The sequence below is a fragment of the Gadus macrocephalus genome, chromosome 15, assembly GCF_031168955.1.
Source record: "Gadus macrocephalus chromosome 15, ASM3116895v1".
NCBI lineage: Eukaryota > Metazoa > Chordata > Actinopteri > Gadiformes > Gadidae > Gadus > Gadus macrocephalus.
Genome location: NC_082396.1, coordinates 11245814 through 11258005, shown reverse-complemented (window position 1 = coordinate 11258005; position 12192 = coordinate 11245814). Strand labels below are relative to the sequence as shown.

Here is a 12192-nt window from a genome sequence, read left to right as displayed (position 1 = left end):
AGGTTTTCTCTCAGCCTCAAGTTGGGGGGCCACCTCTGCAAAGTCGTTGCCTGGCTAACAAAACGCTCTACTTGGCCACAAGACAATGTTTTGGGGAAAAATACCAATTGTGTTAACCAATTACGAGACAGACAAAGGCGGGGAGGGCAACCAATTACGAGATAACAGAGGGGGGAGGGACCTGACCACTAGGGGACAGGTGGATGGGGAGGACAGAGGGGCGGAGTCGGTCACCCACCCTGACGCGGGCCTCTGTGAGGTTGGTCCAGACAGCGATCTCCTCGCGGGTGCTCATGTCCGGGTAGCGGTTCCTCTGGAAAGTGGCCTCCAGCTCCTGGAGCTGCTGGCTGGTGAAGTGGGTGCGCTGCCGGCGCTGCTTCTTCTTCAGGGAGCCGTCCTCCGCACTGGACTCATCCAGCTGGTTCTGGTGGGTCTTCTCTGTGTCTGGAGGGAGGAAGGGCGGGGCAGGGGGAAAGAGGACGTTTAGTGCCCGGGGCTCATGTTTTACGACGTGTGCCGTTCCAATGCGTCTAGCAGATGATTTTAATGCAAAGTGGCAAACAGTGAATTCTGATTCGTGTTGTTAAATATAATTTTGCCATTTGGGGGACGCTCTTATCCAAGGTTTCTTGAGGTACATTTTTGCTCATTGAAGATTTTAAATATAATTTCATATTCCTCATATGAAGAATATACACTCAAAATGACTCCCCCCACACCTAAACATACACACCCATGCAGAAAATGTATCAATAATCAACATGTGTATATTATTAAGGCAAGTACAGGGATTTTTGATATTATCTATGAAAATATCAATAACTATTGATGATACTCCGATAATGATTCAGCTGGTATATAGTTGTACCATTTAGTACAGTGAATTATATTATATTAGCATGATATGGAGGCAAAAAAGGATGGTTTGCTTCAAACACGCCTTGTTAAAGGCTTTTATTCACACGCAATGATTTCCTATTTTGAACATACCCTTTCCCTGGTTGTATAAAGTACAAAGCAAGAACTGCCTCTATTATCCCAATATGTGTTGTACCAAACAACATCACACACTTTCACCCTTTAAGGTCGGGGACAAACATTACACACACTTTGACCCCGGACTGTATGCGACAACCCATGCACGCGACACAAATCCAACTTTTTTGGCACGCCCTGCACAAAGCAGGGTCCAAATTTGGATTTGTATGTCAGATAAATGTCAAATTCCTCCCCTCCCATACTGCACCCCCAACACAATACACTAACACTAACTTGAAAGTTTGATTCAGGAATTGAAACGAAGCGTAGCTCGAGGGAAACTCCCCTGAGATGTCGAACTCTGTAAGGGGGGGGGAGGGGGGGGGGGGGGGTACGAGTACGAATCCCTAACGTCTTGATTGGTTGTACTTATTCATTTGGTGATGCATACCTGAAATGCAGAATGTGTTTTCTGTTCCCTCGGGACATGGGTGTGAGAAACATCCCTGATTATTGTAAATTGTATCCATGTCTGTTGTGACTGGTTGACAGCCGTGCAAGGGATTATTCTGTAGTCTGACTCTAACATGCACACATAGCAATTAACCCGGATTAGTCGTGTCCAGGATGACTCGTCTTTTTACAAGGTTAGGGAAGATGGCAGCTGAGGCTGAGGACAGATGAAGGACGCACACACACACACACACACACACACACACACACACACACACACACACACACACACACACACACACACACACACACACACACACACACACAAAGTCTCCCACATGTGTACATACACCCGGACATGATTATAACGTACATTTACATGCATATGACCATGCATGCGTATATATAAAGATATAGAGACTTCTACGCACATACACTCACCCACACACAAACATGCATACAAACATGCATACACAAATAAACCCCCGCCCAACACACACACACACACACACACACACACACACACACACACACACACACACACACACACACACACACACACACACACACACACACATGAACTCCAGACAACTTCACGCACAAAGACGCAAACTTATGCATACAGATAGACCCCCAACACCGCCACACACACACACACACACACACACACACACACACACACACATACACCCTGGAGGACCACACAGTTGTGTGTCTGCCCCCTCTTCACCCCCCCCCCCCCCACCAGCCCTCTCTTCCGCACTGTGCTGAGGACCTCACAGAGAGCAGCTAAATGAGCCTGCTGTTCTAATCCCGGGGATCAGGGCTCATTGTGGGCCGGCAGGTTGGTCTGTGTTTGGTGACGGCTTAGCCCCCTCTCGGAGCCACCGGGAGACAGCGGCGGCGCGGAGCCGAGGAAGCCACCCTTCCCGACCAGAAAACCAATAAGAAGGACCTAACCTCCTCCTCCCCCTCCTCCTCCCCCTCCGTTATCTTGTTATCTGCGGCTGCTGGTAAACCGACACTGCGTTAGTACTCTGTCCACTTATTGGGCCCAAAGTCTGGGACACAATGCAGGGGAGGAGAGGGCAGTGGAACAATGGGGAGCAATCTGACTCTGGGGGTCTGGCTACACGGAGGGACCTCCGCCGAGGTCAACCCCTCTGTGTAAGCTGGACCAGACAATGAGAGGCCCGCTTCAGCACCGAGTGACCCACACCACTGTCTGTCTGTCTGTCTGTCTGTCTGTCTGTCTGTCTGTCTGTCTGTCTGTCTGTCTGTCTGTCTGTCTGTCTGTCTGTCTGTCTGTCTGTCTGTCTGTCTGTGCATGGGTGTGTGTCCTTCCGACTGACTGTATATCTGCCCATCTGTCTGTCCCTGTCTGTCTGTCTATTTCTCTGTCTCGTTCAGTCTAGTTCCCAAAGCAGTTTCTCCATCCTATTTATTTTTAGGATCTAACAAAACAAAGTTTGACATACTTTTTAGATAGTTTATCATAGAAATGTACACCGTAGTGTGCCTAGAATACCTCTAAAATGGCTCCCTGTTGGAAAACATAAGCTGATCAGGTAGAGGACTTCATGGCAGTGAATTAGCCGCAGAGCGCAGACATCTCTTTAAATCATCATGTCTGCCTCACAAGCATCTGAAGACTTTCACCACTGGCTTTATCGCCGGGCGAGCCTGCGTGGTGCAGCGCGGTTGCGAGGCTTTTACATCACAATCTGCATTGGCTCCGCATTAGAAACCCTCCTGAAACACATCCACTGTCTCGGCCGACGCTTTCAAGATAAACCGGGTGAACAATAGAAAGCTTGTTTTTTTATCCTCCTTCTGAATGAGTTTAGTAGTCTACTTTTGTTATATTCATTCGAGCAATTATTATCATAGCCTACTAATGCAGAAGGTCGACATTTTTTTTTTCATCAACGGCGCTTTGTGTTCGTCGTTAACGCGTCACATTATGCAGCGATTTGGTGGACGTGTAGGCCTTCTTGCTTTTTTATTATCGGGCGGGGATTCAAAGCATATGCAGATGAACGCTGGTTGATTTCGCCCTGCTTTTGCTATTGAGCAGGATGTCATAATTTATAATAGGCCTTACCTCCCTCTGTCACCTCCTCTGGATTACAAAACCACCGTGTTTCGATTTGGTATATGCCCCTTCATCCAAAACAAACATAGCAGGCCGACCTCCTGGTTTGTTTATTTAATATGACGGATCACATGGCCTGTGGTGCTTTTATGTTTAAAACTGTCCATAGTCACCAAAGATATTTTTAATGGGCCTAACATTTATAATTAGGAAAATTTGCCTAACGATAACCAAAATAAGGTATGGTTAAAATAATAATATTCATAATAACAAGCATAATCATACTCATAATCATAACAATTATAATTATTATTATGATGATGATTATTCTATAAGCCTATAGCCTAGATAATTATTATACATATAATATATCGATTTCAATAGCCCTATTTACACGATATATATTTTTGGTGGACATGCCATTGTTCATGAGAAATCGACAGCCAATACAAAAAATATATAATCTTTAAAAAAAATAAAATAGCGATAGGACCTTAACATTTATCAGTGTTGCTGCATCTCCTAGGCGACCACAGATTTCTTACCTTATCATCATACCCTGATTCAGAAATCAGGAGAAACATTCAACAAGACTCACCACTGTGGTCCTGGCCTTTGCATCCCTGGTCGTGCTGCGGCGTCCCGGAGTCTGAGAGGGAGAGCGCCGGGCTGCGGGCCTCGCTGTCCGCCAGAAGGTTAAAATCCATCACCCCGCCTGCCAGGGTCTGGGAAACAGCAAGGTGCGATGTCCTTTAGCCAACAGTAACGCCTACACACCACTTTAACTCAACTATTTAAATCTTGCCATTTATTCCAAAATATTATATTATAATATGCTTACAAGAAGTGAACAGAATTAATTACCTAATGTCAATAGAATTATCAATAAATATATGCTAACACCGGGATTTGGCTACGAAAGGACATTATCAATATCCTGCGAATAGGCCTACATAAAAATAGCAATATTTTTGTTGACACGGAAAGCAAAATATAGGTCTCACTGTGTGTTATGGATGAGGATCTGACTATATAAATTCGGCTACATAAATCCCTCTCCGCGCATCGTTTCAGAGCAACACATGTATTCCTGTAACTCGTCCTCAGCCAAAATAGCAACCAGACAAGACCGAGACGGAATCGAGCCGAGAATAAATGGCGGTTTTATTTATACGAGCGTCGTTAACACGTAGGAGATGTGAGGGACAATCACTCATTCGGGGCCAGAGATTTATGATGGCTTGGCTTAATTTAGAAAATCCACTTAGGCATGGGCCAATCACGTGGCTCCTCATGTCACTTGCGACATCCATTTAGGCCTGCTTCAATCACTTGGGTCGTCAGGTTGGTCGCGACATCCAATTAAGCTTTGGCCAATCACAGTGGAGATTGCAGAAGTAGGATGAAGCCTTACAATGTCGTTATATTGAATACAAATTGAATCAACATATAATGCTTGAATCAAGTTGGCTAGAGTAGCAAAAAGGCCTGAATGTATTCAGAAGTTTCTCTGGGATGTTGTGTCGTCTGTCCTGTATTTGTGTCCAAATAGACACAAAGGATTTAGGAAGGATTTAAAATGTTTATACTGTTGACAATCATTCATGTACAGGTAACTCTCGACCATCCATTCCGCCTTGTCCAGCTGCACATGCGCATTACTCACGGTACAACGTTGTCTCGTTTGTAAGTTATCGTGGCTGTCTAATCGAAGTTAGTCAATTAGGAATTATACAACGTAGGCCTACACAGCTTTACTCCCCGTGCGTAAATCACCATGCTAGCCTGTTGTGTGTGTGTGTGTGTGTGTGTGTGTGTGTGTGTGTGTGTGTGTGTGTGTGTGTGTGTGTGTGTGTGTGTGTGTGTGTGTGTGTGTGTGTGTGTGTGTGTGTGTGTGTGTGTGTATGTGTGTGACGGCAGGTTGCGTGCCAAGCTTTGTGTGCAGCAGTAACACCACACCCTGCTCTCCCCACCACGACAGCACCTCGGGCGGACTACAATCTAAAGACCACAGCGTCCTTTATATTAATATTATTATTATATTTAGCTGTTTGGAGTTGATGTATACTTGTGTTAATATATACAATAAGCTTGACTATCCTTTTTTACTGTATGCAATAAGATGTAGGCTAGCCTAATAATGCAGGCCGAGAGTTTAAACGAATTTACTTCTCCTTGCAATAGCCTACTCTTTGCGTCTACTGGGCAATTCCCAGTATACTGTGAAGTATTTATATGCTTGATAACTTCGGCAAAATAAGTTCCATATGTGTGTTCAGTTTTTTTGACCACTCTTTTTTAAATTACAGCACTTAAATGAACTACTACCCAGCATAACAAAAAAATGAATAATTGTGTCTGAAACAAGTAGCCTAGCCTAGCCAACGATTGGTAATCCAATTTAAAGGCACGAAAAGTTTTGATGAGGGATTGAATAGTTTAGGGTGTTTAATAGCGAGTGGTTATAAATTAATAAGATTATATAGGCCTAATTGTTTTTGTAAACCAAATAGTAAATAGTCAGTCACTAGGCTAACTAGTGAATGAAAAATACCTAGCATTTATTTCCATGAGAATTGTGTTAAAACACCTGTTGTGTTTTTATGCTTTTTCTAGGCCTGTTGCAAAGTTATAACCACACACTTTGGTTTGACAACCGAATATTTTTCGAGTTTTCTTCTTCATTCAACCAAGCATGTAATTTAGTCAACATAATAACTCTTATTAAATAAAGTTACACAATATATAGTTTCGTTTTTTGCTTTGGTTTTCGATCAATATATATTCACCTAAAAAAAAGACACAACCGTTGAAATCTTGAAAGAGAAAATCCATCTGCTTTCTGTTTGAGCTCCCTGAGAAAAAAAATCCCGAGTGTTATAAAAAAAGATTAAACTGACAGGAAAATTGTTATTTTTTCTTTTCCTTTATCCGCTCGAGGCTACGTGTCGATGGGAAAGGCAGTCTGAGATTAAGATAAGGTCAAGTTGGTGCTGAGGGGGCCCATCCCGCTCTATGTTGTGGTTTTGTATTAATGACCCCCCCCCCCCATATGGGTTTGTGGGTTAAAGTTGAATTGCGGGTCAAAAAGCTCAGTTTTCCTTGGTGAAAAAAAAAGTTTCCTCCATTGCTGAAAAGTATCGCGGCCAATCACTAGAGTGAGGGCTGAAGCAAAACCAACAGCAGATGATGTAATACATAAGTAGTTTACATTTCTGTGTACTTTTGTCCCTCTTGGAACCTAAAGACAGACAAAGGTACTCCGCCTTGGCTGTTGGTACTTTGCAAACACGCTTGATCCGCGCGCCTCCTCCGAAGTGCCGTCAGATCTGCAGCGGCGGCAGCGGCGGCTCCAGGCCCCGCGGTAAAGCGGCCTTTTCTTTACGACTATCTAATCCGCGTCTTTACGACTCACCAGAGATGTGTATCATGACTCATGAGTGACTGCTGGTGCCGATCAGGAAAGTGATGGATGCCGCTGTGTGCATGCGGTGCTGAGAGGATCGGGGGCGAGGTAGGGATTGGCAGGGATGAAGAGAGTGTGAATGTGTGCGTGTGTGCGCGTGCGTGCGTGTGCGTGCCTGTATGTGTGGGTGGGTGGTACAAGGTGTCAGTGGCCCTCTTCATAGGCGCGACATGATTATATTTCCAAATCGAGCAGCCCTCCCTCCCCCCAACTCTAGGAGCTCAATATGGCCAACAAGCTATCAGAGGGACTAACGAGCGCACGCGGAAAACCTTGCGGAACTTTAGTATGTCAATCAGGTTTATGAAGGAGCGCGCGGTGATCTATGGGCCACCCGACCCTCTGCTCGTAATCAGTGTCATAAGTGTAGGTCTGAAAATTTGATGAGATAACCTTTAAATATCACTCACAAAATCCCACGTACGGAAATATGCGCGCACTCGTTGTTTTAAGTGATGATATATAGGCGCACGATTAATACAATTATTATTCGGAATGGGGATGCTTTATACACAGGTTTCGGGATTATATATGATAATATGCCCATATGAGGGTGGTTCATTGTCGTGCTATTCGGTGGATGGATGATGGCCTCCGCGGTCTAATAATGTGAATGTGACATTTGAGCTGACCTGTGGGCTGACAACCTGCTGTTCGGATGTGTTGTGCTGCTCTAACCCGCCATTTTAAAATGTTACAGAACGGGTTCCCGTCAGACTCTAATTATACCAGCTGTAATGCCACCCTTTTATCTCCGCAGGTATAGGCCTATTGGAAGTGTTTCATTGATGCATGATCAGATGTGTCCTGACAAGAACGCAATATGGCGAAATATGCCTGGCCTACTGTTTAACATCACTCCCTACACGACTTCTGTCATTCGGAAAGCGCTTGCTGCGGCGGAATCGGCCTGAGAGGCGCCCCTGAATTCATAGGCCATCCATGTTCAACAATAAAGGCAAATGATCTGAGACCGACGCACAAGATGAGAGGCGCTTGTTTGCATAAGATGGGCTGCTTTGCATGCGCAGTGGCTCGATTACATTGATCTCATTAAAATAGATATCTCATAATAATAATAATAATAATAATAATAATAATAATAATAATAATAATAATAATAAAATAATGGAAGTGTGGGGGGGGGGGGGGGGGGGGGGGGGGGGGGGGGGGGGGGGGGGGGCTGCGGAGTCGTTCATTTTTTTCCTGAGGAAGATTGGCCCGTCCATCTGTTGGTGGAGCATGCAGGAAGTCTGCTTGCATTTCCACGGACTCGTGAGCATTAGCCCCGGAATTATTCATAAACGCGTGGAGAATTAATTCCCAGGATTAAGAGTTGATTAAGATGTGTGTCACTTTGCTGTCTGAGAACTTATTAGGCGGCTGCTCGAGATGGCGGCAGATGGAATTTCACTCCGGTGTTTGTAGATGTTAATTTCTCCCCTCCTATAACAGCCATTTGCATATGATTGAAGGAGTGAGTCGGGTCGAGCTTTTTCCACAACGGCAGGAAAAAATAAATAACACACATGCGCACAGACAGACAGACAGACAGACAGACAGACAGACAGACAGACAGACAGACACACACACACACACACACACACACACACACACACACACACACACACACACACACACACACACACACACACACACACACACACACACACACACACACACACACACACACACGTAGACGGGAGTGTGTGTGAGCCCCCACAACAATATCAAGTTGAAAGATCTAATTTTTAAGGGCGGGGACTTTTGGGCCCTATAACGGCTTTCTGGTTTCGATCTCTCGGTCTTGTGTACTATGTTGTTACTGGTTAGGCCTAATACTAAATAATGTAGGCCTAATTATTGGGATATTTAGTTTGTTAATAACCTGAACACTTTTTAAATAGCATATCTTTGCATATCATGGTGCATGCATGATGCATGCAGAAATGCGCGAGTTCTTCAAATGCCAGCTGTTAATTAGATGAGGATAAACAATATCCTATACCCACATGCGCAACGGGTACAAGTAGGCGAGCCAGGCCGTTGCCCTTTGCATTTGTGTTTTACTGGCTATCGATGGCACTACTTTTGACATATTTGATATAACCAAATCAAAAAACATTTCAGTGCTTGAATGCTAGACGAATAATATGGTCTTCCTATTTTATTAGAAAGAAATCATCAAAACATCCTCCCTATTCTTAACACGCTGCAGAATAGGCCTGTGAAGCAGATGTTATTGTTGAAATTGTTGTATTACATTTTTATTACGATTTGTGTGACCACTGCAGTGGTGGAAAAATCAATGACACGTACCTTTCATAATTCTGATATTTTTTTGTTATTTTAGAATTGATGGATATTTTTGGATGGATCAATTCATTCTTCCAATATTTGGAAGCAAAATTCTTGAATATTTGCAAATTGGCAGATTATTTTGACGTTGCCTATATGCTATACATTTTTATACACATCAATCAAATAATTTGGAAAATATTGGACAATACATGTGTTATGGCTAAAATGCCTATAGTCTTATGAATATGAAGCCTACTATATTTAGGCCTATGTGTTTTTTATTTTATTTATTTATTTCCATATTTTTTCCAGGGTTAATTGCATTTTCGGAGCACAATTTGTCATTTTAATTGTACGTTATTGCCTCCTTTGGCCTCGTTAATCCTAAACTTTCATTATTATTGCTGGACTGCCATTTAGCGGTAATTTGACTTTGTGTTGTTCAGGTTTATCACTTAAAATAAATCAATAACAAAGCCTAATTAAATAAATAGCAATAAGCCTGTATATTGTATTGCATTATGTGGAAAGGACACCACAATTTATGTGTCCTTCCGAACGGCCGTGTTGTAAATAGAAGGCCTGTCTTTGTAAGGAGGAGGTGGGGGTGGGGGCGGGGGGGGGGGGGGTTACTGTTCTGTTTTTTCTATCGGAGGTCTCTGTGGCGGGGAACACCTGCCACCTATCAATGACGAATGGATCTCCAAATATTTTTGACCTCTGAGATTTCGCAGCGGCACTCCAGTGGGATGTGTGTCTGTGTGTGTGTGTTTGTGTCTGTGTGTGTGTGTGTGTGTTTGTGTGTGTGTGTGTGTGTGTGTGTGTGTGTGTGTGTGTGTGTGTGTGTGTGTGTGTGTGTGTGTGTGTGTGTGTGTGTGTGTGTGTGTGTGTGTGTGTGTGTGTGTGTGTCGAGAACATGACATAAAAATTGAAATGAAATACATCACTGAGCGATCGGCTATTCCAATGAATGAACTTCCTTCGAGGAGCAAATTACTTTTTTGGGCTGTATTTGTTGTGACATGATCTGACCTAAAACCCTTAACATTTCCTCATACTAGAGCCATAGGCACGTCTGTATTGTTTAAAACTTGGGCCGGGCTCAGGGCAAGGGTGGAACTCGTTTTTCGTTGTTTTAAAATATCAATGTGTTCAAAAATATTACTAAATAAAATAAAATAACGTAACATTGGATTTTCTATCCATTCCCGTCTCGTAATCCAACATATAACAGGAGGATATGAATACAGGATTACAGTCATAATCTAGTTAGGCCTGTCGCAATCCCCCAAATTCTCAAAGGGATATATGCAGTAGGCCTATAAACCGAAATCAGGAAGATCAAGAGTAAGTAGGCCTACTAAGTGAGTTAAACTCCCTCCAAGCTAAAGGCAGACCAGTGGAAACAGTGATAGATACCGGGTATTGATCGGGAAGGATGTCCACGTTTCCGTGCGGGTGATGCTGGTTTTAACAATGTCATGTTGTTGGGTGTTGAGTAGGCCTATCAGATCTAAAGATATAGCCCACACCTTCAGAGTATACCAATAGACTAATTGGCATAGAGTCACAAATAAACACAACGGATAAAACAAAACAAAACAAGGCTACAACAAGTAGGCCTATCTGACATTTCGCGGACAGGACTTACATCAATCCTGGTGTTGAGAAATTAATCCGTGGAAAAAGCAAGGTAGTTGTTGCGTAATGATTGTCCTAGGACTGTTGTTTTCTGGTGACATCCACAAAGTTCCCCGCGTGTGTGGAGTGAAAAAGCGGTCAGTTTGCTCCTCGGCGCGCGATCATGGATGAAAGCAACAGTAGTGGAGGGAGAGGTTTGATCCCCGCACATAGAGGGACTGACTTCATGCTTAATATTGTGCGCGACAGGTCCGCTGTAGGAAGGACTGCCCACTTTACAGCTTTTACTTGCCCCTTACCGCCCCTTTCGGCCCGTGTTACGAGCGCACACAAACACACGCACGGCAAGTATAAAAAAGCACGCACGGATAAAAGAAAGTCCTCCTCCTGGTCCGTGCAGCAGTTTGCCACCGATTTCCCCCGCACACGGACGCACGGACGCGCAATCTCTCTCTATCTGTCTATCTCTCTCTATCACTCTCCACAACGCCTGGTCACGCAGCGTCCACCGTCCGCTGTCCGCCGACTCCGTGACTGTTGTTGTTGTTCGCAACAATACATCTCACTTTACCTTACTTGCTGCTCCATGGGCTCCACACATTTTCCTTCCACTTTTGTTGTGTTGTATTTTCTGCTCGTTATCTCATCGTTGTTTTTGTTCGTTGATGGTCTTGCTTATTGTGCAGCATTGTGTACACCATTTATGTTGGTCTCAAATGTTCTCATACATACTAATTATTTTATGATACTTTGATATGATGAATCAGTTGTTTCATTCCTCTCACAATCACAAGACGGAGTGCTTTTGGTTTCATAGATTGTTCCTCATGTAGGCTATTTCACTCTATCACATGCATGCCTCCTTTTGCGAAATATGAAACTATTATGTGATTGTACACACGTGTAGACTATGTGACTCACAGTGGCCGTTTGGGCCAGGGATTTTCTTTATTTTTCATTATCTAGGCCTACATTTTATATGTTTTGTTCAAAATGGAAATTCGCAGTATACAGTTTTCATAAACAGCTAAACAGTTACTTGAATAGTAACATACACAGTGTCAACTTGTGTAACATGAAGTCAAGTGGCTTTGAACAGATAATTAGGCATCTTTTATTACGTTTTGAATTTTGCATGTTGTTTAGCTACACAAAGATCATTGTATTGTATAATATGTATTAAGTGCATTTCAAGTTAATTACAAAGAAAAACGTTTCCTATTAAATATGATGGTATACTACAACATCCAACAAAAAG

The 12192-nt window shown here is 43.4% G+C and overlaps 1 protein-coding gene across 1 annotated transcript; it reads right to left on the bottom strand.

Moving 5' to 3' along the window:
* Positions 1-6: 6 nt before the first annotated feature.
* Positions 7-11500, bottom strand: pitx3 (paired-like homeodomain 3). Its single transcript, XM_060073586.1, has 3 exons — positions 10945-11500; positions 4125-4251; positions 7-444 (listed from the first exon to the last, which is right to left on the bottom strand). Exons 2-3 carry the CDS (start codon positions 4231-4233, stop codon positions 155-157), a joined length of 399 nt encoding a protein of 132 aa, XP_059929569.1. The 5' UTR covers positions 4234-4251; positions 10945-11500; the 3' UTR covers positions 7-154.
* Positions 11501-12192: the final 692 nt, after the last annotated feature.